General features: G+C 39.4%; 1 protein-coding gene across 2 annotated transcripts; it reads left to right on the top strand.

Annotated features, from left to right (window-relative positions):
- The first annotated feature begins 1,324 nt into the window (after positions 1–1,324).
- LOC108978900 (protein drumstick) lies at positions 1,325–22,154 on the top strand. 2 transcript variants are annotated; one of them, XM_018949414.1, is made up of 3 exons: positions 1,325–1,860; positions 15,359–16,691; positions 19,905–22,154. In XM_018949414.1, exons 2-3 carry the CDS (start codon positions 16,471–16,473, stop codon positions 19,927–19,929), a joined length of 246 nt encoding a protein of 81 aa, XP_018804959.1. In that variant the 5' UTR covers positions 1,325–1,860; positions 15,359–16,470; the 3' UTR covers positions 19,930–22,154. The 2 variants fall into 2 exon arrangements, with proteins under 2 accessions (XP_018804959.1, XP_018804960.1); XM_018949415.1 differs by lacking the exon at positions 1,325–1,860 and adding an exon at positions 4,186–4,490.
- The last annotated feature ends 5,661 nt before the right edge of the window (positions 22,155–27,815 follow it).

Genomic DNA, 27,815 nt, shown 5'->3' with positions numbered 1-27,815 from the left:
TCAAGCCATTCGTTTGCTGCTGGCTTCGCTGTAGCTGACCGCAGCGATGGCTTGACTTTTGACTGGCTTTGAGCGCTGCTTGGCGTTGCGACCACGGTAGCACGTTATTTGGTCGTAATTACCACAACTCGGACGGCGCTTAGCCACCGTAATACGGCTATAAGGCAAAAGGGATACGCCCCTCGCACATATCGACAAAGCACCAAAAATCCCGCAACACATACACAGACGCACTTAAAGAAGTTGCCATGCATTGGTATTGAGTTGTGTGCGTTGAAGGCACTCAATTCGAATTAAAGTTGCAGTGCCTTTTCTACTCTGCCTCCAACTCACTCCAACCGAAATACACGTATTTAACTGAATTCAATGGAGTGTAAACCTTTATAAACTGCCGCGCGTGCGCACAGTCCAAAGCACTCCACTGCTCGTTGTACGCTTTGAGTGAGCGCAGTTTGAGTATGCCGAGCGGTTGAGTAAGCGAGCCTGAAATTTAATGTATTTGCACTGAAGTGCCGACAAGTTGGTTGGTGGTGGATGCTTGATGCCTGTCTTGCTGGTGTTGGTGTTGGTGTTTGTTTACCGTACACTAACCGAATATCACTCTTCTTGAAAGCAGCAACAACATCTGCATCTCATTCGCACATGCACAGAGCAAGTTGGCCAAATGCCAAGAGTACTTTTTTTTGGTAATTATTTTTGCCCGCCTGAGCAAGATTCTGCTGCTGGTCTTTTCTTGTTGGAGCTCCGTTTTTGAGCGCAAGTGATGATGTTTTCTATGCCCCTACTGTAGTTATACAAGTGTACTTACCCAACATATGTATGGCTGTGTGTATGTGTGGAGGTATCTACTACATTTTACCTCATGTGTTTGATTTGTGCTTTTATCTTGTATACACACACATGTGCATGGCTGTGCTGTCTTCATTTTTCGAGAATTCCATCGAAAGAGGAGTCACAAACTGAAAGCGTGGTGCGAAGGCAAAAGCAACAACAATTATTGGAACTGTTGTAGTCCAGTAATGAACCAATGAACCAATTACAATAACAACAAACAATAATGGTAATGCGCTTGCGGCGACGAAGAAGTGGAAGGCGGGCGTACCAGTCGGAGCAACAGCCAGTAGACATCGCCAGCAGCTCCACAACCGCAATAGCAACTGCCACCATCAGCACCACTACCAGCAACAGCAATAGCAACAGCAACAGCACCAGCAGCACGATCAGCGGCTTGAACGGCTGGGCAACACGATCGCCCGACTCATGGGTGCGCGGCTGCAAGAGGCACAAGGCGAGGAGAAGCAAGAGGAATGAGTAATAAGAAAAGCAAGGTGATATCACGGCAGAAGCAGAAAGCAGAAGCAGAAGCCGCTCCGCGTTCAACACAGGCAGCTGTTAACTATCAAGCTGAAGTTTCGATCGTAACTTTGCAGTTCACTGTCGCGCACGGAAGCGTTCGGAAGTGAAATATATTTTATTAAATAATATTAAAGCAGTTGTATACCAGAATACGCCTAGCCGAGATCGCGCCGCTTAGCACGCACGCAATATCATCATCATAAAATAATATAACCTAACAAAAGCATAACGGAGTTTTTACTCAAGGCGACCGTACATCTTCTGTCCGATTGCGGTTATAAAATCGAGCCAGTTTTTAAATTGCGTGAATAGCACAACAAGTATTTTTATGATTATAAATTTCAAAATTGGCCGTAACGAAAAATCGAATAGTGTGTGGGTTTAAGCGACTTTTTAGAAAATTTTGAAATATCGAAAAGTTGTTCAAAGCGACGTGAAAAGGACTTTAAACCGACGGAAAAATCGCATCTGCAACTTTACTTTTCTTTTAGCTACCTAATTGCGGTAAGTTTTAATAATTTGAAACTCTTTCCTAATATAAATATAATTATAAAAAAATATAAGATATTATTTTTATTGTAATTATTATTAACTGTTCATTGCTGCGCTCGCCTTTCTCATCTACAGTAGCTATTATTGGCTGTCGGCATTAGTTACTGTGCTTACGTGCGCCCACTTCCCATTGGCACACCCATCGATGTGCGTAATGGCTGGCCAATGGTAGCCGCTACCAATACAGATCACAGCTACTGTTTGCGTTCGTTGCGCAGCTGTTTCATGCCGTTGATATTGTATGCGATCGTGTGGCAGCCGAATGCGACTGCTCATGCCCACAATTATGCATACGTCACGTAAACCGCATAAAACAAATCATCCTAGCTAGTGACCACATTCAGTTACGTTTAGCGACGTAATAAAATCAATACCTGTGCTTACAACAGTGTGTTAGCGACGGCCAAATCGACGTCAAAGCTGCACTGCTGAAAATCAAATTATACCGACGCACGGTGTGACAATTTTGTTGGAAAAATTTTTTATAGGTTGAAATTCTTTTTAAAAATATTTAAGACAGTGTTTTATTCCGTATATGTATGTATGTATTTTCTGTAATCGTACTTTGATTTTAGTCGAAATTTCACTTAATTTTTTTTTTTGTCTTTTATGATATGAGAAATACTTTTAAAGGATATTAGTTGCTATAGTATATTGGTGTAGTGATTAAAGCAATACAATATCTGGCAAAAATTTAATTTTCAATTGAATTTGGGTAAATTTGGGTTCATTATCCAATAATAGCTTTCATAATTACACTAGTTTACAGTCATTTTGGATATTATTGTGATGTTAAAGGCAATTATCACTAACTTTGTGTTGCTAGAATGGAAATTTCTAATAAAAATTGCAAAAAACCTAAGAAGTTTTGCGCTGAGTTCAAGGGTTGTAGTGGTCAAATCGCCATTATTTACTAAAATGACAAAACTGGCTGTACGTGATGGAAAAATTTTCAACTCAAATTTGTAATCAGGTCACCTCAAACACCCCACAGAAATCGCAAATTTTTCATGCTGATTTGTTCAGTTGTGTTTTCTAAATTTATTATAATAATGGGTGATATAAGATGTTATCTCAACATATAAAAATTGGTGATACAAGATCTTCAAAAACCTTTTCCTTTTATAGAAAAATATACTTAATTTCATTGATTTTTGATGGAATATTTCTTTAAAGTAATTATATTGAATTCTTTTATAGTATTCTACATACAAAATTGTCGCAAAATGTGTTCAAGGCATAAAATAAAATTATTTTAATTTTGTGTTTTACAAATTGCCTTTTACATATGCCTTTAATATTACATATTTGAACTCCTCGGTTTAGCGTTGAGAGCAATAACAATGCATTCCCAACTGCAAATTATATCCTCATTCACAAAATCACAAAATGTCTCCCACTCCTTAAGTGTTCTCAGCTTTTGACTTTTCAATCGACTTTTATCGTCACCTAAACACTGTTCTTATGCGCACACTAATGTAGTTGTAGTTGCCGCTATTGCTGCTGCCACATGTAAACCAGTAGCTACCGGTATCTTCGGCTACCGGTCTTAAGCACCTCCTTCCCAAGCGATCGTACACGCACGAAGTGGCCCCCTTAAACGCACTTCAACTGGACTTGGCAGTTCGGGCTTAGTTAGTCATCGAAGACTCGATGTACTAGCTACTTGATTGGCTGTTGGCTGTTGGTTGTTCGGATTTCTGGCGCACAGTGTTAGTCATCGGCGTTGCTATGTAGTAGTCGACTTGGCTCTAAATTATATATATACTTTCGGTAGAAAAAAAAGAAAAGAAAGGAATGTCTAGTATATGTAAAACATTTCTTCAGAGGAATCTGCGTTGGGCAGCTTCTGTGGATGGGAAGGTGAGCTGATTGGCTTGTTCGGTATGTTAGACTGCACTCGCCGTTACGCTCAAATAGATCGCTCAATTTGTTACGCTCACAACGCACCGTCATGCACATACATGTGCCTATATATACATACATACATACATACATATACACTCACAAAGAACTCTCACTCAATTCGGTAGTTGTCGACGCACTGGCACTGGCACTGGCACGGCGCAGCGCTGCGCATCCCATTGAATTTGGCTTTGTACCGCATTGCATGGCAGCGCAGCGCAGTGCAGCGCTTGACAGCGAGCGAGCAGCCGCAGCGGCAGCAGCAGCAAATGAAGCAGTTGGCCTGCAACGTCGGCACTTTCGCACCAAATTGTAAGTAGGTAGTAGCGTATCTCATTGAAGAAGTCATCTTCGTGCCTTACCGACGTGCTGGCTCTACAGACCGTAATCTGTAGCAGAGCAGTAAGCAACCGTTTATTTTCGTCTCGCAGTTAGTCAAATTGCATCGTCGCACGCGTACAATACAACAAACGCATACGCGTAGATACATATACAACATAATTTCATCAATTTATCTGTGCATACGCCACCAAAGTGTTAACTAGTTTGCAACTTTAAGTTGAATCGCCTTGTACTTATTTTACAAAGTATAATTTTGTACATTTGAACGCGTTTATCGTTATTGTGCTTGTGATTTTGGAGAACTGGACGCTTGACTGGGCAACAGTTTTCACTGGGTAAGTGTTACGCGAAATAAGTTTCAACCAAGTCAGCAGCAGTAGTGGCACACGCGGCTATCTAGTATTGTACCAAAGCGCGACCGCAGCCATTACAGCGCCTCTCTTTGCACATGCGCGGCAATAAAACGTCACCGACTCAGCGCAACATTCGGCTTAAACGGGTGGTTCGGCAAATGTATGTACGCCCAACCGCGATGGCACGACTTCTGTGTTACGCCACCATCGCTAACATTCGACAGATGCTTACATACGTACGTGCGTTTTTTGTTGTAGCGCTTTTTTGTTGTTGCCTCAACATTCTCCATATTCTCCATTTATGCTGGTTGCGGTTAGATTTCGTTCTGTTCGTGCTGCTCCGTTCTGTGTAAACAGTAGCTGGCAGGCCATGTGGCCATGTTGTTGTCGTCCGTGTTGTTCTAAGTGTGCGTCACAAGCGCTCTTCCGACAACCGTTGCATATACACTTGCACATACAGCTGCAGAATGTGTTTTGCCGTTCGCCGCTTATGTTGCCGCTACCAGTTTTACGCACTCTTATTGGTGAATCCCCTTACGTTTGTGTTGTTTGCACTGTTTGTGAGTCTGTGTGTGTGTATAGTTCTTGGTCATTGTGGGGCTAAAGTGTTCTCTAGCGCTGGCTCGTTCTTACGTGTATATTTTGTGGGGTTCTTTATATACATATTGTATGTTTATACATATGTATGAGTTTACAAATGCTGAGGAAAGGGTTATGTGGTTGTTTATTTGTTTGGAAAATCTACAATTGGTTGATGAAAGTTGTACAATGTACATATTCTGCGTTTTGTAATGACAAATGCTATGGAGTCTGTAAATTACTTAGACATAAAAGTGTGTATATAGTTTTTACCTATATTTTTACCAATCACTGAGGTGATGAAAACAGACGGGAAATATTTTTAGAAAATTAATAGTCTCAATTTAAAAGTTATCAATTAGAAAAACATATACATAGTAGAAATTTGAAAGTACGTAAAGTAGATTAATTAGTTTTCAAAGGTAATGCAATACTTCGCTTTTTTAGAATAATTATTTTAGTTCAGAAAGTCTTAAGAGAAAATGCTAGAAACTTTTCTGTTTGTTGTACAAATAATCTATACGTATGTATGTACAAACATGTGTACACTTGTGCTCACATTATTAAGTAATTTTATTAGAAAAGGGTAAATTTATTATTTTTCGCCAAGATTTAGATCAATATTGCTTGTTTTTTATTAAATAGAGTTATTTTTAGTTAAATTACTATAAATTATCGTCGCCATGGGCAAGAATAAAAGCACAACTCCAAGCGAAAGAAAGGTCATTTGGGAACACTTTCTAAAATATCAAAATATTACCAAAGTTGTAGACGTTTGAAAATTTGCCTGGTAGAAAGCTAAAAAATACCACCCGTTCTGACGACACCAACCCTGGTTAGGCTGAGTAAATGGATCCATTTTTAAATTCCACAGTAATAAGGGAAATAGAGGAGCACTATGACGTACAAATATCTTCGCAAACTGTACGAAGACGACTGTTAGAAAATTCATTGAATGATCCCTTAGCAAGATGAAAACCTAATGTTTGAAAAAAAATCCTGCAAAACGAAAGTGACGTAGCGGTGAGTCCAAATTCATCGCATTCGGCAATGATGGAAAAAAAATGTAAGCCGCCCCCTTTGCAAGAACTTAAACCTAAGTACACTAAATACCATGTGAAACATGGTGGGTCAGTGCTGATGGTGTGGGTTGCTTCACGTCTTCAGGGTTGGTCCGATTGTTTAACGACGAACGATTGACGAGAAACTGTACCGGAGAAATTAATAAGGACATATTGGAGTACAATTTAGACGGTGACTATGTGGACAATTTACCGTTGGCTTGGATTTTCCAAAAAGCACTGCTCGAAATATTAAGATTGAATTGGTCAGCCCAAAAACATCGCAACAAAGATTGTTTATGGGAAATAAGGCAGGGAGAGTAGAACAAAATAGGGCCCGCCCAAGGTGCTACTTTAGTCCAAACAATGCCGAAGCGATGTAAAAGCTCTCGTAAAATAAAAATGTCTTCCATATGTACAAGGCATTGATTTCGATCCGCCAGTTCGCAGCTGCTTGCAGATAAAAGTACATGTGTAGCTATTTCTAAAAACCTGAGGGATTATTGCAAGCATATGTACATATGTATATACACGGTCATGTTTAAATAGACTTCTTAGGGTTTCTGATGCTTCCTTTTGGACGTTACAAACACCGTGGCAAACTTAAGGTATTATACACAGTTAAAAGGCCGAAAAAACGAACTTTCCAAAATTTTTCTAAGAACACTTTCGAGCTTATTGATCCAAAAATTTGTACACATACTGTGATATCTTTTAACTTTATTGTAAGACTTAGTATTGGTAAAAATATTTATTTGGAGAGGAACTACAGCCGAACACCAGGAGCTCCTCTCAAAAAAGACGTTTTGCGGTGACCGTTATATCTCTGAACTGAATCCGCTGAAATTACAAAAACAAACAGATTTCGTTAACATTAATGTTAAGTCTAGTAATTAATTTGATGAATAAAAAAAAAAAAGAAAAATCATATATCAATACCTTTCACAATATTCAGTGGATATCGCTTTAAATCGTAACAAAATCCTAAAAGATGTTTCCAATTTATTTTGTTATTTCACCGTCTGGAAGGTTTATCTAAAACTTAGATTCTAAATTACGATTTTTTTGCGATTTCATATTGTTGGTATGGCGATTAAACAAATGATTGATTCATATTCCGTTATGTCGTATGTGCCGGTTTCTTTATTCAAAAAATATTAATCCATCACTTTAATAATTCCGCTTCACCGTTGCGGCAAGCGCTGTCCCTCCGTTTTCTCAGCAAAAATCGGATATTTGCAGTGTTTTCGACTGCTTACATGTGTCACATCACACTGATGGCATTGATGGCATACACACAAGACTTAAGCGGCACACGAAAATCACCGTTGATAATGATCTAGTAATGACTCGGAATGTACACATTGATACTTACATACATACAAACACGTATGTGTGCATCCTTAATAATGTATTATCTGCTCGACTTCGGTTCAGTTTCTTTGTTGGGCACTTTCTTCCAATTATAAACGCCGCTTTGTGCGCTGAAGATTTCTGTTTGTAACACATCATTTCTTCTACACCATTGTTCTCTGTTTAATCCCGCAATTCTAATTGTTGGTCGCATAAATACCTAAACACACATTTACACACATACATATATGGGTGTTTTACTTGGAATTTCGGGCCATTAGTACAATTAGATTCGATTCAGTTGGAAATCGTAGCGATGCAGCCGAGGCTGGACGTGGTGCGTGTGTCGGCTCGTTGTTTTTTCTCGCCTCGCTCATTGGCATTTTTTACAATTAATGCCACCTTGCCACCGCTGTCCGCCCTCATTTCATTCAATGCCACAATTGTTCGTCCACCGTCAGGCCGTCTTAAGCCAGGTTTATGCGGTTATGCTTGGTGTTGCAAGCGCAAGTGACACAAACAAGCTACAACAAGCCGTCAGCATTTTGTACTCAACAATCCTCTTCGCACCGCCTCAATTTTTATCGGCTGAAGGGTGTTAAAGTGTAACTTTTTTTGATTCCTGGAAAACGTAAACATAACCTCAACGTATTAGTAGAGTTAATGTAGAAGCGAGTGAAAAAGGAAATCCTGAAAAAGACAAATACAAATCCTGAAGGTGTTGAAGAGTCAGCCGGCGGAACAGTGGACCCGTTGGTAGTGCAGCGTGGTTATGCGGGGCGCGGCGACGTTGACCGCATTTTATCGCTTGTTGCAACACCTCAGGATGACGATAAGAATGCCGGCGTTGTAGCGGCCGCAAAGTTCACTGAAAGGATGAGCAAGATTCCGGGCGAACTGCGGTGAATTCAGTGTAAATCTAATTTCACGCGGCATTAACGCTGCCCGATCTTGCATCTTTTTGTTGCAGATCACTTTTTATGCATTTCGCCCGTTGCATGTTTGCATGTTTGCATTCAGCATTTTTTGGTCCACGTTACGCTGCTCGATCACTAACTCGCTCATCCTGTAAAGTGTGACACAGCGTGTGTGCAATATTTAATGGATTTTCCAACGGCGGCCGAAGACAAGGCAAGAAGGTGTAGTACGGCTATCACACAGTAAGCCAGGTAGGACGCAGGGCCAAAGGCAATAAAATCAATGACAAGTAAACATGAAAATATTGCTTGCGCACAAATATCAGCAGATAATGCATTTCGCTACGAAGCGCTGTCTAACATAAGAAGACACACACGCCTGTCCATCACTCACGTTCGCCTGCGCGGCGAAAGGGCCATTTCTCCGGGGCTGGCAATCACCGACAGCGCAATGTGTACAAAACACTAATTATTTGCACTGGGATTAATGAGATTAACACAGCATTGAGCGTTGCATTATTATACAACACATACACACAAACGCACCATATTAGCATATGTGTGTTTTGCATGCTTAAGGACACTGACTGCGGTGTGTTGTGTTGTTGGGCCGACAGTCGTACTCCTTATGTCAAGTAGTGGGCTACCAACATGTGTTCAAACGCTGTGTAGGCAGCGTGTGTGGCATGCAACGTGCGGTGTGCTGTAATTATAAAATGCAGCAGTGACAGCAGTGGCGGCAGCAGCCTTCACCGCAATCACTAATCGGATTTTGGGCAAAGTGTGCATAAAGACTGAACCCATTTGCATTGGCACTGCGTCACTGGGAGACAAGCAATGTGCAGTTTTCAACATTCACACGGTCTTGCTGTTGACTCTTTGCCACAAAAGCCGTTGCAGTTGAAGACTTTAAAAATCAAGTGTGGACTTAAGACACTTTGGTCTTTTGATTGGAATTGCTCACATCGCATTATTTGCGGATTTAAATTTGGTCTTTGGAAAATCCGTTTTCGCAAAAATGCAAATCCATTTTATGTTTTGTAAATATTTATGGGCTAAACTGTGATCTAGATGGTCATGATGAGAGTTCAAAGGACTTCAGGAAGGATACCTGATAGGATTAAATGCCTTAGCTCTGGCTTAGTAAGAAGTAGATTATGGCAAAAATAGTTAAGACCGCTTGAAAATACTGAACCCTGAAGTCAACTCGTATTTTCCGCAAATTTCGCATTTTTTTTGTTTTACCTACAAGCGACAAGCTTGAACCTAGAAGGAAACGTCGGAGATCCAAAATGTTCATATATAAATGATTCGAATGAGGAGCTGAGTCCGTGACCGTCCTTTGGCCACGAGCTAGTTCCTCAGTTTTTGGGATATCAATCTGAAATTTTACACACATGCTTTACTGAACAAGAAGTTGCTTATTTCTTGAAACCGTTGAAATCGGACAACTGTGGAATATAGCTGCCATATAAACTGATCGATTAAAATCGAGTTCTTGTATGGAAAACTTTTTTATTTGACCAGATATCTTCACAAAATTAGGCATACATATTTTTTCTATAGCAACACTACAATTTTCTAAGAAATTGCTCAAATCGAACTACCACAACCTGTGGCTCCCATAAAAACTAAGCTTATATTTTATTATATTGGGTAGTCGAAAAAGTCTTTTCGTATTTTGATACTGATGGAATAATGTCTCTGCGGAAAAATGGCAAAAAGTGGTCGACCAAAGTGGTGATTTATTTACTCAGAATTGCTCATTACAAATATAAAAAAATAAGTTTAAATTTGATTAGAAATACCAAAAACTTTTTCGACTACCCGTTATGTTATAAGAAATGCACCTCTAAGGGTATTATAGCTCCGCTGTGGCCGAAGTTAATGATATTGGTTTTTGGCTAGTGGCGCTAGCTTAGATGATAAAAGTATTAAACATAACCTCAATTTTTATGAAAAGAGAAAAAAGGTTCTAGTAGCACTTAAACGGTTAAAATATGCAGTGCATAAACCAAACTAAAAGGATTGAGTGCTTACTAATGAAGTGGTAGGTATGGAAAACACCAGCAATCTCCAGGTAGCTCACTAATCGAAGGTATTTACTCGCGGTGGCAGTTCGTTAAATGATCGTGGCTCCACCCCTATTAAGAGAATATTCAAATTTACATAATCTAAACTAATTTTTTAATAGTTTTTCATAACTACTTTACGAGTTCACTCCCGTTTCTTCATTTCGTTCTTTAATGCGGTTCGTGCGGACCAATTTTAAGATTTACATACGAGCCTACCTACACCTGTAATATGAGCGTTTCACTTGCAGCCTACACATTAATTGGAAACAAAAAAAAAAAAAAAAAAAAAAAAAAAAAAAAAAAAAAAAAAAAAAAAAAAAAAAAAAAAAAAAAAAAAAAAAAAAAAAAAACACTGCGCTGCTCAAGTTGGATAGGAGAACTTGGGACTAAAGTGCGGCATTGCTGCCATAAAATAAAAAAAAGTATATATACATATATAATAATAAAAGAGTAGTCAAATAACCTAAGTAGAGGGAGTAGCCATAAACAATAAAGGTCTCAAACAAATAAAATGGAAATATGAAATGAAAGCAACATAAAGTTATGCGAGCACTCATACTCACACTCATACAACATACTTCATAAATATGTATATATGTATGTATGTATGGATGTGTGTACGTTAGCATTTAAGTATGGTTATAACTATGAATGTGAAGTGGCCTTTAATAGTGGGGCGCCCGCTTGGTAATAAGTTGCATGATTAACGGCGACAAAATGCCAATGTGACGCCACATTGTGTACACAAAATTATGAATGGCATAGTTGGGACCACTTACCACTTGGGGCCACTGCACCAACACACACTTATTTCCCACACATGCGAACACACACATGTGCATTCCTCAAATAGCGCAGCTTTTCTACGGCAGCGCGGGTGCGTGTCTCCCAAGGGATGTATGTGTGTGTGCACACGCTCCAGTTGAGACCTTGGTCAGCAGCCAAGTCAGTGTCGCTTTTATTTTGTGGACATTAATATTGTAATAACAATAAGCGACACAGCGCCAGAGGTCAATTTCGTTTGAGAAAAGGTTGGCCATTATGCGCGCGGCGATTTCTCGGTGGAGCGTAGCGAAAGGGGGATTAACTGCTTAAGCTGTCGCAGCAAACACATGCATGTGCCGCATGTTGCCCAACTCCAGTGCCAACGCTTTGCTATGGCTATTGTGGTGACACTGGCGTCTGTACTGGCGCTATGCGCGACTGTGGCGGTGGCAGCGGCGGTGACGGCAGTGGCGTTAGTGACGTGCTTTTGTGTACATTGTGGGAGCGCTGTGATGTTCGTGCTTCAGATACTTTTATTTATTCATAATTTTGTTCTTAGTGCTTTTTTCCACATTTTATTATTACCTTTTGTTGTTGTTTGCTTGCGTAAGGGTCTGCATGCGCCATTTTTCATTTACTGCTTGCTTTGTTGCTGCTGATTTTCGGGAAGCACTCCCCGCTGTGGTCTAAAAACAACGTCACTTTTACCATTCAATGCGACAAAAGCAAAAACAACAACAAATACAAAAATACAAAAGTTAAATTGAAGCCAACAAAACAGCAGCGGCAATTTAGCGCAAAGTTAGCGGCTCCAACAGCTAGAGGCAGTCAACGCGCTTTACACCCAGCTGTGCGCAGCTTATAAATTCGTTGAAGTCACATTGGACGCGCTCCTTCAGCACCAAGTGTCACTGTGTGGTTGCACCTTTGCAGCTTTGCTGTGTGAATTGTCTTACRTGCGCCTGCAAATCACGCACACACACATGCATACATACATACATCGCATCTTTGTTGTTTTTGCTTCTACACTTTATCATTTTATATTTGCTTCGAAGGCTTCTGAGTGGCGCTCAAGCGCCAAAATCAGCTTAATCCGCACACATTTCGTTATGGTATATGCGCATGCGCCGCTTTTATTTGCATCATTTTATTATGTGACATGCCTTATACCTTTATAAGTGGATATTTCTATATGAGTATTACATTTCATATCATATCATTTAAAACAATGGCATTGAACGCCGCATTCGGCGTTTTGGCGATCTCCAGCAGCGTGGCGACTAAATAAAATCAAGTAAAGACAAAGAATGTCTGACTACTGCTGGCTCGATTGCAATTTACGAGCGAAACGGTGTTGCGGTGCCGGTGGTGTTTGTGGTAGTTGCGGTGGCGATAGCGGTGACCGCTGATGGCTGCTGTTGGCATTGCTTACCGTTAATATTTACATTAATGCTGCCGCTGCGCACATGTGCAAGGTTTTGCGGAGCGCGGGGCGTCGCGGGGCCGCAATTTCACAAATGCAATCATGCATGTGCTGAACTGTTGGTTGGCGCGGCCAAGCGGCGGCAACAACAGCAACACTTGTAATATGCTAAAGGACATTTAAATTGAAATTTAACGCCCTCACGTTTCCATACCCACACACATGCGCACAATTACACAGGGTTTTTATGCTTGGCAACTTTTTATGCACAATGCTAGCAATTAATAATTACAGTTCCATTAAACCGTTGAGCAAATGTTATTAACTTGGCGAATCTGCGCTTTTGAGCGTTTTTTTTTCATGCGCAGCAGGTGCGAACTCAGCGAACTTAACTTAACTCTGAGGAGGGAGGTCAGCATGGGAGCTTTACAACTTAACATTAACATGAAATATTTATGCAAATTCGCGCTCGGCTGCTTGACAATGTTGCGACTTTTGCGGGTGTTTTGATTTATCTTTTGTCTAAAATAACGCGACCATTTACTGCTGTGAAGTAAATTATTTATGAGCAAAGTTATTGTTACAGTTAAGCATATGCATGAGTGCAGTATCGACATTTTCATAATTTCTTGTGACTTTTTTGTACTTTTACTAGACTATATTAAGTTTGACTTGAAGGTTTAATATCTTAAGGGATTAGAGTGACGAGCTATGTATGGTAGATTGAGCCATATGCGTCTATTCTCCTCTCTGTTTCTATATATGCTAACTAGTGCATTATTTTTTAAGATATCGATTTAAAGTTTTGCACACATCCCTGTCTTTCTAAGATGCCATTATTTGTCAGAATCGCTAAAATCGAACCACTATAGCATATATCTGCCATACAAACTGAAAGCTTCGAATCAAGAGCTGGTATGGAAAACTTTTTCAATTGACGAAATATCTTAACGAAATTTGGTATGTGTTATTGTCCAAAACAAACGTCTAATCTCTGAAGAAATTGTTCAGATCGGACTACTTTAGCAAATAACTGTCATACAAACTTAGCGATCAAAGTTAAGTCCTTGTATGGGAACCTTTTTTAATTGACGCGATATCTCCACGAAATTTGGCACAGAAATTTCTGTATACCAACACAACAATCTTCGAGCAAATTGTTCAGATCGGACTATTATAGCTTATAACTGCCATACAAACTGAGTGGTCAATGTTATGTCCTTGTATGAAAAACCTTTTTAATTGGCGATATAACGATGACGATAACTGCTATAAAACTAATCAATGAAAATGAAGATTAACCACTTTGTATACTTTTATACATATATTATAAGGAATGCAACTGCGAAGGTTATTATAGCCAACGGTTTTATTTTTCGCATGGAAATTATATACATATTTATATACATATTTACATACATATATCCATAATGGTAGTGCAATCTAAAACGCCATAAATCCAATTCAGTATATTTGAAAGTAAAAACTTTGAGTAAGATAATTAGTCTGCAGAAATGACGCATCATGTGGTTGGTTTTTCAAAGGTCTGCAGACTTGACACGGTGACTAGGCGAATAAACTGCCGAAATAGCATTCGCACTAAAATAAAATTTTATATGCGTATCTTCATACATGCACATACATACATACACATGTGTCTATATACATATGTAGATATATATTTACGCAAATACAACGCTGACTCATTGCAACCAGCCCAGCAGTTACTTATAGCTCACCAATAGCTGACCATTTGAGGTTTTTATGATTTACAAATGTTTCTAAATTGGTATGTATGTAACTAAAATCCACTGATGTACGTATGTATATGTATAGTGAGAAATGCGCAACAGAAGTTGCTCAATGCTAATTTTCATATCAGGGACACAAATCTAATATTGCGGTTTTATTGACTTGAAAGTGTCATAATTTAAAATTCGATTGTCAGTATTTTTGGGGATTTATTTCGACTTTTAATGAAGTTACGCACGTACATGTTACATATATGTATGTATGCATACATGTACTAGAAAACCACTCATATTGAAAGAAAATTTGAGTTTTGGTTATAAAATAGTTATATATTGGTTATATCTTTCAACGGAAGCTGAAAGTTTTATACATACGAGTACATATGCAAATATGTATATATGTATGTATGTAATATGTTGTAGTGAATCGTAAGCAATAAAAAAATCAATATGGATTTTTTGATGATATGTTATTTTGCATTTCAGGTGATGAAAATTTCATATTAAATACCAATTAGTAAATAATTTGGAATATTTCCACTGAAATATTATCTGATACACATATTTAAATACATATTTATGTATTTATATACAACTATAACAGTAAAGTCCATTCCTTTACTTCAAACTCCCGCTTGCCTTGTGCTTGTATAAGTAATTTACAGTATACACATCTATACATACATACATGTATGCATAGATGTGCTGTCTAACACGGCTGTAGCTCCATTTCGCTGTTAATTTTGATTTCCACACGGTTATCACGTGCGTTGTTTTTGTTATTGCTCTTTCACCGCCAACGAAAAGGCGTTGCTAATGTCTTTTGTGTTCCATTTTTATTGATAGCACCGTTTAATATCTACCATTTTATTATGTACTATTTTTTCATATTTACTTTATTGTGTTGTTGTATGTTTTCTTTGTAGATTTCCGTCATAAAAGCATCAGCCCACCGAGCCAACGAAAACGCCTACATACAACCACACACACACACACACCACACCACACCAACAGCAACAGCAGCAGCAACAGTCGCATGCACGTGTAGTGGCTCGTACGCTTAGTAGTGTGCGTGAAAAGCAACAATAACAAAGTTTAAACATTATTACACAACGTAAGGGAAGGTGGTAGACCAACAGCTGAAAAACACTAATAACTGCGCGCCAACAAATATTAACGACAACGACGTTCATCATAAAAAGTAGCAACAAAAAGTGTGTAAGCAACTACTTAAACAGCCAACGAAACAACTGCAAACAACTAGAATTAAGTGCGCTTACAACACACACAATCGTCTGGCCGCCGAGAAATAAAGTGTCAAAGCGAAGCGATTTAAATCACTTCGCCGCCACCAACGCACCGACACACACAAACAACATATCCACAACGAGCACACAAACGAACAGCGCGACGTCGCCTTCGTTGAAAAGCGTTTCGCATACAGTCCTCCGCCCTCCGCGCAAGGAAAACGCCCAGCGTCATTGCTGTTATCGGCCGCAATTGCACGCACACAGCGACACTGCGCAGCACCAATACCAGTGCACCAAAAACAGCCGACACATTTACAGCGAGCGACACCAACACACACTGCACCGCTGAACGCCTAGATAACTAATACGCTGGTAATTAACGCGCACTCAGCCAGCAGTCAGCGCGCCGCACGTCGCGATATCAGTTGATTTGTTCGTTTAAGCACCGCGCGTCATACGTCGCACGTCGCGCAACGTCGACTACTCGTCTTGTAGTCTCTCCAGCAAATAGCGAGTGCAACATTGACTCCCCCGCCTTGCGGCTAATAACGGTGTTATTCACTACTTGTTTTAATTATTGCCAGCGCTGAGTGAGCTTGCGCTTTGTCTAAGCATACAAGTAGCCATAATCGTTCCATTGGGGAGCGCGAGCGTAATCAGAAAGTCGAGTGCACACATACACAGGCACAAGCGCTTAGCTGAAATAAAACGAGACATAGGCACACACACACAAGTGCAGCAGCAGCAGCAATAGCAATAGCAACAGCAAAGCCAAAAGCAACGACAAAATGTTCGCTGTAATGAGAATCGACAACGATGACTGCCGGTCGGATTTCCGCCGCAAGATGCGTCCAAAGTGTGAATTCATTTGCAAGTATTGCCAGCGGCGTTTCACCAAACCCTACAATCTGATGATTCATGAGCGCACCCACAAATCACCCGAGATAACGTACTCCTGCGAGGTCTGCGGCAAATACTTCAAGCAACGCGACAACCTGCGTCAACACAGGTGAGTGACACAACATATTCAATTCAAAAATAGTTGAAAATACCACAACTGTAGAGAAAAAAGTCAATAAGCACAAGTTCTATGTAGAAAAATCACAATAATTGGGAAATAAATTAAAAAAAAAAAAAAACTGTTGCTAGAACTCACGTCTTGAGGAGCTCAACTAAAAAAGTGTGTGTAAATAATTCAGTTTGCCGACGCTTAGCAGCAATTTGCGGTAGTTCAGTAAGGTCTACCTGGCAATAGCAGTTTCTTTTAACCTGCGTATATGTAAAATATATGCACAGGGCATTTCCAAATAATTGTCGCAAAAAGTGTGAAATTTACGCGTCAAAATGTGCAGTGTCAACTTTTCTGCTGATCATGGAACTTATTAAATGCAAGAAGTGACGCATAGAGTGTAGTGAAAAAATCGGGTCTTTATTTTGAAATTGTTTTAGAAGTTTGCGAAAGCGCGAGTTTCATGAATTCACAAATAGGCACAAAATTAAATGAAATAGTGTGGGTACATAGTGCGACAAAGAATCATTTTCAAAAAAAATTTCAGAAAAATTTTGGCAGAAAATATTTGAAAATACAGGTTGCGATATAATGGTTATGCAAATGGATCTACTTGTGGTAATTTTGGCAAACATGTACAACATTACTGATGTAAGATGTAATTACTTTTTATTCTTTCTAACTTCATCTGATTTTTCGTCCAAAATAATTCAAGAATCGTTAGTCTATGATAAATGTATGTAACTTAAAAATGCATTTTTCTTAAAATGTTATCAATAATTTCACGAGTTAAGGAAATTATCTTCAAGTGCACACCTAGTGTGTCATTCGAAAAAATAGACTTTTGAAGATTAATAAAAATACGGCATAAATTGTTTAAAAAGGTGTAATTTATGCGTGTTTAAAGAATACGCACTAAAATTTTTGAAGAACAAAACTATTATCGTGTTCTACGCGATCTCCGACGGCAATAAGAAAAATAGTCCTCTACTAGAAGATGTTGTCGGCGTATTTAATGGAGGAGCCTGCTTTAGAGGCAAAAAAATCGATTTTTCTATTTCTTAAGATTTTTTTTTAGGGAGAGAGGGAGAGAAATAATTGATTAAAGCCAAATTTCTAGGGTTTATCGTTATAATAGGTTGTCCAAAAATTCTTGCGGTATTTCTTGCGGTATTTTTTATTGAATTTTCAATTGTTCATAAAATTTATTTTGATGACTCATGCCCAGCTCTTGACTACGGCTGTTACTATGCCGGTCTCTTTCGACCGATTCAGTGATTTTATCGCAATTTTCGACGACAGGCCTTCCGGAGCGTGGCGCATCTTCGACCACCTCTACACCAGAACGAAAACGTTGCAACCATCGTTGTGCGATGGAAACGGAAACTGTATCGGGTCCACAAACTGCACAAATTTTATTGGCGGCTTGAGATGCATTTTTGCCTTTATCGCAGTAGTACTGTAAAATATGCCGTATTTTTTCTTTATTTTGCTCCGTGTTAGCGACGCTATAACTCACGAACGACTTAAAAGAAACGACAATCAATCAAACACTTGTTAGCGCGTAAAATGAGCTTTATAAAAAGGTATAGCATGACCCGATGCGACGAATAAAACTAGAACTACGCGCTCTCAGCGCCAACTAGCGAAAATACCGCAAGACTTTTTTGACAACCAATATATTTAAACATCATCCGTAAAATTTTTGGATACGAAATCTTTTGATATTCTGCCTTTAGGAAGCCATTGCCCGATGCATTTCGCATGTGGGAAAGAATTCTCAGAGATTCATATTTATTAATAACTTATCTTCTTGTTAAACTAAGAAAATTCCAAAAATAGTGTCAAACACTAAAATTTTTTAAAAATGGAAAAAAGTGTTTTTTGACCGAAAAATTTTTACTTTATGTTGTTAATATGTTCAAACATGAATTTTCTTAGTTTTTAATTGGAATAATATTAAAATTTCGAACTAGTAGTGTATCTCAATGAATATTTGTTTTCTCAACGAGAAACTGGGTTTTTTTTTTTTTTTTTTTGAAAATTGAAAAATAGTATCCAATTTTGCCCTTTTTTCGACACTTTTTCTTAGAAAAAAATGGGGAGATTTATAAAAAAAAGCCTTCGAAAGTGCAATAGCGAATGACGTTCAAAATGTTCTCTCCAAATTGGAACTGGGTATCTGCAAAACTTTTCCTTTGAGACTGGAAACCGTTTTGAAAAACACCATTATGAGAAAAATGCGTTTAAAGATTGTATTCGTTACGTTCCTCACTCTGTTCCCTTTCGACAAGAAACTCTGTAGCGACCATCATAATTTGTGTTTCCATTTCAAAATTTGAGAGGATGAGGAAAAATTCTCTTTCTTTTAAATTTCACACTGAGACGATCCCTTAACAATTCATGTCAAATTTCGTGAAGACCTCTCGTCAAATGAAAAAGTTTTCCATACAAGCACTTTATTTCGAACGTTCAGTTTGTATGGCAGCTACATTCTATGTTGGGATGATATCAACTGTTCCAACGAATGACCAGCTACTTGAGGAAAAAGAGCTTGTGCAAAATTTCAGTTCAATATCTGAAAAATTGAGAGCTGGTTACAGATGAACAGAGAGTAGAGCTTGTCTAAACCGGCACGATTCATCGCTCTGGTCAGTTATACATATATACTTTGGTTTTCGAGATTTCTTCAAACTTGCAAACTTAATGTATCCTGCTCATGGTATAAAAATGGAAGTACTTTGCTTATTGCATTTTTTCTTGTCTAGTTACTTAGTTCCATTTTCTAATTAGTGCTTCTTATTTCTTACGGGCACTATATGCTGTATATATACATATATTTTTATTTACTTATTTAATGAGGTACACGTACATATGTATAGTTATTAAAATTAGTCTGTATATAAGTTTATTTGTATTTTTCACAATCGAGACCATATAACTTATATCTATGGTTTGAGCAGATAAAGATTCTTTGCTTATGAATATAAATTAATTTGCTTACACGTACACACACACACATACATACATACATATTCTATATATATGAACATATAAATTTTCTACGGTTAACGGTTATCTGGTTTCGATTGTCTCTTACTCGCCACTACTTATTTACAGTGCGAAATGCTATGTAACATTATTCTAAAATAATATTTGCTAAGTAACAGATTTTCAATATTTGTTTCTGTTTTCTATTTACTCTATTTGTAGATGTAGTCAATGTGTATGGCGATAAACAGCAAACGCCAGCTCAAACTTAAGCACTTCTTCTCTCATGCACTTAAATTAAAAACGCTAAAGCGAAAAAGCAAAAACATGAAACAAAATATAAATATGACATACCTACATATATAAATCACCTAAAACCCAGCTATAAAAAGCAAGCACAAATGTTGCACACACGCACGTATGCACCCATGCACGTATGTAAACGTACGCTCTCACCACCACTTGCACTTTGCACGCAAACAAACAAAAACAACAGCAACAATAATTTGGCAAAATATTTAAATATGTAATAATAAAGTAAAGCAGACTGTGAATCTTGTAAACGCTCATGGCGCGGCGCTGCAACCGACCTCCATGTGGCGGCGCGTAGCCTCGGCCTCCGCGGTGGTGTATGGGCTCTTTGGTGACTTGGAAATGTTTGAATTGAACTTTTGGTGATTGGTTTTATTGACGGCGGCAGTTTAAGTGAAGCTTCCCTAAACGGACTTTCAAAGAAAGTAAGCCTTCAAATACATACATACATACAAATAAGCGGTTGCTTGCGCATCAACTTAATTGCCCACAGTCTCTGGCAGTTTGGTGAGTGGTGGAACAACTCTTTTCACACACATTCTATCATAAGCACAAACTCATAGCACTCATTGCATTCTGCACTTGGAAAAACGGAAAATATTGCACACATACACATACATACATCAGCATATAAGCACTTCCACAACTGTATATATAAACATATATACATTGTAATGTATATGAAAAGCACTAAGTTCATTAGCATTCGAGCTCCTTCATTGCGTACACGCTGTGTGGCACACAAGACGCAAGGACGCTTCGGATGTTTCCACCAACATGTACGCACATACATACAAGCATTCACAACACTTACGCAATATTCCAACAAAATATGAAATGCACCGCATTACAGGAATAAATATATACATACATACACATGTGTAAAGCTGTTTTTGTTTTGCTACAGAAGTATGCACATGGATACTTGCGGACGCATGTACTAAGCAAGCCAGCAAAGCCCGCAAAAACTCCAAAAACAACTCCTATACGTATGTACATGTACGTAACAAAGCGCAGCCAATGCTTCAGCTAATTACCCAACTGGAATAACAGTAGATAAGTAAGTACATATGTACAACAACAGCATGCCACATAGATCCACCCAAGAGCCTCGGACGTATACCAACAGTGCCACAACAGCCTTCGATACAATTAACTCCGCTTAATAACAACAACAAAACCAACAACAACATCCACATCGACTTCAACTGCGGCGCTGTTGCGAAAGCGCAATTAAGCGACGACTTTTTGCGTTTTTTAACTTCAGCGCCACGCAGCGCGCCCAACATCCAGCGCCGAACGAAGAAGCAGCCGCAACGCGTAGAAATCTTCGCTTGTCACAAGCCACCAAGCATGAGTCATAAGCGCGCAACAAACTTTGCAGTAAACTTTTCAACTTCACATCTTCACATACAAGCACACACACACACACATATACCCAGCAAATACTTTCGTACGTGCAATGTCAGCAAATCAGCGTTGTCCAGCGCCTCAACAGGAGTGCCTGCTGTGTTTTCAAGCGGCAGCGCGCGCTCGCAAATACCCAACCAGTGCTTTCGCCTTGGCGCGCATGCTCACGCGTCCGCAGCAACGCATCGTGTTGCAACAACATCCACTGGCGCGCTCCTCCTGCTAAGCGTGCACTGTGCCTGTGCTGTATTATTATATTATATTATATTTTTTATCCTCTGTTTGTTATAAAAATTCTAATTTTCTTGTTAAACAAATTCACCTCCCTCTTCTCTGCGTACGCCCATAAGCTTTCCTCTAATTATTTAAGCGCTTGTTTATTATTTTTCTAATTTTCAAAAAACAAAAAAAAAAACAAAAAAAAAAAGTTTAATCAAACTAATTTAAAAAAATATTGAGTTTTGTCGGCTTCGATCGCCTTAAGCTTTTTGATATAAATGAGAAGGAAATGTGCACTATTCAAGTAACGATTATGTATGTAGTGGTAATGATGCGATGCCTATTAAATATGTCAGCATTTTGTAGCGTTTGCATGCAGTCTCCTACTTGCCGCTCGCTCTGCGCCGCCTGTGCCCCGCGATTCTCTTGAATTGTCTCCACATTTAAGACTTATCTCGTGGCAATTACGAGTATTATAGACATGAAATAATTATTTACTAATACACACACACAATAAACACATACATACAAGAATTAAGTTATTTGAAAAAGCGAAAAAGCGAAAGGGAAATTGTTAAACGCAGTGAGAATTGTAGACGAACGAATTGTGAACGCAAATGCTTTCGGTATGTTGCAATAAGATTGTATGTACATGTCTTGCGTACATTTAATTTTAAAATGTTTATTTGATTTTCATTATTTATACTATATTATTATACAATGTATTACGTAATACGATGGCTTACCAATTCCATATGATAAAAAAAATTAATTATATATATATTTTTTAATTAATTGATAATTAATTGCAAACTATCAGTTGAATGAATTCCTTAATTAAATATAATTAATTAATAAATTACATATAATAAATAATAAATAAAATTTAAAAAAATAATCTGTGTATTTTATTGAAGTTGTTTAAAGGTCTTTCAGGTGGGCAATTTAGTGTTCAATGATATACATACATATATGTATCTTTTCATTTAGGGTCTTTTTTACGTGTCAGAACCCAAATCCAGCGCACAACCCTGTGGATGGGAGGTTTCGCGTTCTTACTTTAGCTCGCCTTCAAACGGATGTTCTTTGGCTACCCAGAGGATACTTGGTCTAAGACTGGAAGTCGTGAGTTGCTTGAGCCATATGTAAAAGAATCGTTTCTGGTCACTCCCTAGTGAATGGGGCTCTGAGAACTTTACTCACTTGCATGAACTTCCACATATGGCTCCATTGCTGATAAAGAAGATTTGTTCCCATAAACAAGATATTATATATTGTCGCAGGGTTATACGAAGACAAAAAGCTGGGAACATTTCGATCCATTGATTCAGACACGAAAGAAATTGTTTCAGAACTGAAAGATGACGAAGAAAAACCAAGACGCTGCGGCCGACAGACAAAATGCGAAAATTTCGGTTTCGGAACTTGCGAAGAATACTATGTGTAGCTACTCAGTGTACATTCCTCTGTTGGAAAAAATCGACGAAGGTTTGAAGATTTCTAGAAAAGTATAGGATGAATTTTAACTGAGTTTGCTGATTTCAGAAAAAGTATGTGCTTGAAAAAACAAAGAAATAGAAAATCTAATTGACTGCTTGATATACAGATGAGATAAGTGACTTGGGCAAAGACCAGACCACTGTAGTGTCTTTCTAGCAGTAGTGGCCGCCATCAACGTAGCATTAGATGTCCTTCACTGAAAAGCGGCTTCTTTTAGCAAGAGCTGTTCTACAGGTTTTGAGCTCGATAACACAGGGGCGCTGTTATACAGACCTCACTAGGAGTTGCATCAAACAACTTCGACAGAAAGTAAACTCGTCTGCGTGCTTGGCGAAGCGAAATCGTCGTAAATTGTAAAGCTGATAAGTTTGCAACAAAACGCATCTATACCCAATTTTCACCAGGTTGGGGATAGCAAGGATTTCCCTTTCTTAATGCATTGGGGCGCTGGATCTAAGATCTTCGCACGAGCTCAGCAACCATTTCATTGTGTAATAAATTTGTGTCAGGCTGAAAATGATTTGTCGATTGGTGACCGCCTTTTGGATCCATACCTTGGAGTTCTGGGCATGACATTGTATAAGCGTCACTAGTTGTTCAAGTGGGATTATCATGACCTCACGAGTAATCAGCCTGTATATCTAATATAATAACCTAAATTAACCTACATACCACTGATTCCCAGATGGAAATACAGTCTATGAGATTTCTGTGCGTTGACTATTGAGTCACTCACATTTTAGGCTATGGTATGAACCCCCATATTATCGATAAGGCACACAACTTCATTTTATCGATCTTTTCCACAATTGACATCCTAGAGCATTTAGAAAATTGAAAGCTTTCAGGGAAAATCTATTCATGACTTATTCCATTTCCATTTTCGAAGTCTTCATTCTGATACATTTAACATTTTAATTGCTCGCATATGAGCTGAGCCGATAATGACAAAGTTTATATTATTTCTAAATATATCACTCATTTTTCTGAGCGAATTGTGAGGGATTGACTATCACGCCAATGGTCACTTGCGCTTGAAAACACCCTTCTAAACGGATATGTTTACTTTTTTACACAGGTAAATATAAAATATGTCTATATGTAAGTATGTACTCGTATGTGTGTAAATGAACGTGATCGTGGGCCAGGCCAGCGGCTACGTAATGAAGCAGTTTCCAAATGCGAAACGAATGAATTTGGCTACCGTTTGCGTACTGCTGCGCTACAAGCGATGCGCATGCGCACAAATACCCAGCGCACACTTGGACAATTTATCTGTATAAGACGGCGTGTATACTTGGTTGAAAGTGCTTGCTGCGCCACCCGTGCGTTCGCAGTATTTTGTCGACGTGCGCGCATGCTCCACATGCCAACGCCTCGGCAGCAGATTTCCTCCCTCCTGCGGTTAATATGCCAAAGAATTTCAAGATGCGCAGAGTCAGGTAGGCAGGCGAAAATCACTGTTAGCGTGTAACTCAGTGCCTAACTACATACAAACAAATGCGTGTGTTGTTGTAATATTTGTTGTTGCTATTATCGGTCGCTTGCCGCATGTGGGCTAAATTGGCACGTGTGGTTTTCCAGTGAAGTGAAGGCGTACAGACCGAGCTGAAGCAGAAACAAACCTCAGCATAGACGTAATGCTGGCAGTAGGGCCGCCTCCTGAGCAGACGAATTGCGTCGCACACATTTCTCTACCGAGTATTGGCAAGGGGCTGGCAGAGATTTGTGTCAGTTGCTTTTGTGCTGCACACTGCCACTGTGGCATGTGGCGAGTCAGTGGCAACACAGCGCGGTACGCAACCATCCGAAGGAATTAAATTAAATGCTCTTTTCGCGCGCAGTTGGTGTTGGTCGACGCCGTCGCCGTTGCCGTCGCCGCTGCCTCACCACTGTTGTGGCCAAAAGGATATGGTGGCTGTGGGTGCACAGTGTGAGTCCTGTAGGTGTACACACACACACATTTTGAGCAATTGTTTGCAAACACACAGTCGACAGTTCAAAATATATGCGCAAGCGTGGCCAGCAGTGGGCAGCCGCATATCCGCTGATTCAGCGGCATCCAGTGGCGCCCACTACGACGCACGTTGAGTAAGTAAGCCGGACTCCTGGCCTGCCCTTGCCGGCTGTGCGTGCACATTAGGCGCTGCAAATCAGTCGCTCTCATTCAAATTCGCCTTCCCGCTGCGCCCGCTGTGGTGTTGTGACTCAGTAACAGCAGCGACTAAGCCATCAGCGCCAATGCCGTTGCGGATGCTGTTGTCGTGCAATTGACTTCGCAGCCAAACTATTGGCCGTCTTGTGGCTCATACATATATATACGATCCAAACCTGCTGCTGCTTCTGCTTCAACTTCATTGCCAGTGCGCACTTACTGAAATTAATGTGCCCTACTAACGCGGGCGTGTGATTCAACGCGCGGTAGCCGAAAGCAGTGACAAACCACAGTTGCAATGCCGCGCATCGGATCTTGCGGTTATCACTCGCGTTGCTGTGAGGCGATTTGTCACAGCCAATTCATTTGAATTTCAAAACCAATTGGGTTAATTTACGCACTCATCAACGCCGAACGACCATTAGCCAACGAGTTGAATTTACGATTAACGGTATTAAGCGCAGCGTTGTAACTTCATTTGGTCGGCGATATAAACGTCAACTTGTTGGTAAGCAAGTGATTTTAACGAGTTGCAATTAAGTACTTCACACACTTGTCCGTATGTTTGCTTACACGCTGGCGCACTCAACCACACACACACAGACACATATATATATACATATATACATACATGCGCAAAGTGTTAAGTGGCTGCGGCTTTGCATAATTTTGTGCAATCTGCATGGAAAGCGGTGTGAATCAGCTGACCGCTCGGTGACGGTGGCTACTTTTTTACGGCAGCCAGACGCGCCCAGTACCTTGTCATTTAAGTGTGACACCACCAACAGCAACAAACTGTTGTACATATGTATATTGGCAGGTAAAACACTCACCTCAACGCCATCAAAGCGGCAATCATCATTAATAACATCATCATCAACCTCATCATGGCCGGGGCTTAAAATATCAGCATCGGCGCTGCCTAAGTGGATTGGCAGATGGCAGTTGCGATAAGCTTCGAATAACTGCAATAATTTTACACCATCACCACAATGCTGCCGTAAACCGTAAGCAAAAATATTACAACAAACCAAGAAATGATATTGTTTTCAATAACTGAAACTGCACAGTGGTGTCAGAAGCAGAAAACCTGAAAACGATTTTCGGAAATAAAGTCTAAGGAGGCGCTGCTTGGAAACTTTAACCTAAAAAAAATCAAGCTTATGGGTGATCTGATGTTTAGCAGAGATTCTTCTCGCATTGATGGACAGCTGTTGATATTCTGAAAGGCATTTTCATAACAAAAATTGTGCGAGAAGTTTAACAAATCGTTTTGAGAGGCGACAGATATAAGCTTTTTTTGATGCTGTTTGGAAGTGCAATCCGACACAGGTCCTGAGCGTATGTCGTGACGGTGACGTAGAATTTTAGGAATGTTTTGATATTAAAACATAATGTTTCTTTAGTTTTTAGTCACTCCCTGTCTATAAAAGATACGTGTACCATTAGTTGTTGAGATATAGCATTTTTGAATAAGCAACTTATGGTTTGGGTCCTATATAAGTTTGTAATTGCAACCTTAAGTCCTTTTCTTTGCGGATTGTCAATTATGGTGGAAATAATCTATATGTTTTAGCTTTTGCGGAGAGTTATGACACCCGTCCCCCTTGTGGATCCGCCCCTGTCATATCATTCACGAGTTTTTGGGTATGAGAAAGCTCTTTATGAGTTGAGTGACGTGCGAGCTCACTCTTGACCAAAAGCAAGGGTGAGTTGATGATTCGAAGCAGGGTTTGGAGATGTTCAAGCGTAGTAAATTGACTTTTTGCTTCGATATGTCGCAATGGTTGCAACATGGCTCCATCATTGTACTCCAAATTCTAATTGACAGTCATCCGATTGGACTGCATACGTGAACCCGCCCCAAAGTGTGGAAATACGCAATAGTCGGCCGGCAATGTCTATGGAATAATTTTTATTTTACCTTGAAAAAGGAAGGACCATAAATAGCGACTATTACATTATTGAACCATTTGGAGAACGAAATCGTTGAAAAACGACTGCATTTCAAGAAAAAGAAAGTAATGTTTCACCAAGACAAGATACCTTGACACAAGTCGGTGAAAACGATGGCAAGAATTTATGAATAGTGCTTCAAAGTGGTTCCGCATATTCTGTTTTCTACACACCTGGCCACCAGCGACTATTTCCTGTTCTCAGATCTCAAAAGAATGCTAGCTGGGAAAGGATGTTCGTCCATTGAAGAGGCGATCGCCTAAACTGAGGCTTATTTGGAAGCAAAGGTCAAATCGTACTACGAAAGTGGTACCGAAGAGATGTAGGGTCGAAACTATGTTTGTAAAAAAGACGAATTTTGGCAAAAAAAATTGTTCCTGTCTTTTCAATTGACCTGCTATAAGCTGAACCTCGAATTAGAAAGCATATTTTGAACACAATTCAGAAGTACTCATGCAACATATCTATTTGGTTATATTATTGGGTAGTCGAAAAAGTCTTTTCGTATTTCCTCAATGTAGTTTGATTAGAAATACGACGACTACCCAATATTTGGAGGGAACCACGATGATATTAGCGTA

Source organism: Bactrocera latifrons, unplaced genomic scaffold (assembly GCF_001853355.1).
Source record: "Bactrocera latifrons isolate USDA-ARS-PBARC rearing strain unplaced genomic scaffold, ASM185335v1 scaffold_129, whole genome shotgun sequence".
NCBI lineage: Eukaryota > Metazoa > Arthropoda > Insecta > Diptera > Tephritidae > Bactrocera > Bactrocera latifrons.
The sequence above is the reverse complement of the archived record's forward strand: the minus strand, read 5'-3'. Positions and strand labels throughout refer to the sequence as shown.

What these genes read in the sequence shown, in the direction of transcription:
- LOC108978900 (XM_018949414.1), top strand. Translation starts at nt 16,471, where the DNA reads ATGTTCGCTGTAATGAGAATCGACAACGATGACTGCCGGTCGGATTTC. An exon ending in GACAACCTGCGTCAACACAG is followed by an intron (nt 16,692 to 19,904) that starts GTGAGTGACACA and finishes CTCTATTTGTAG; the next exon opens with ATGTAGTCAATGTGTATGGC.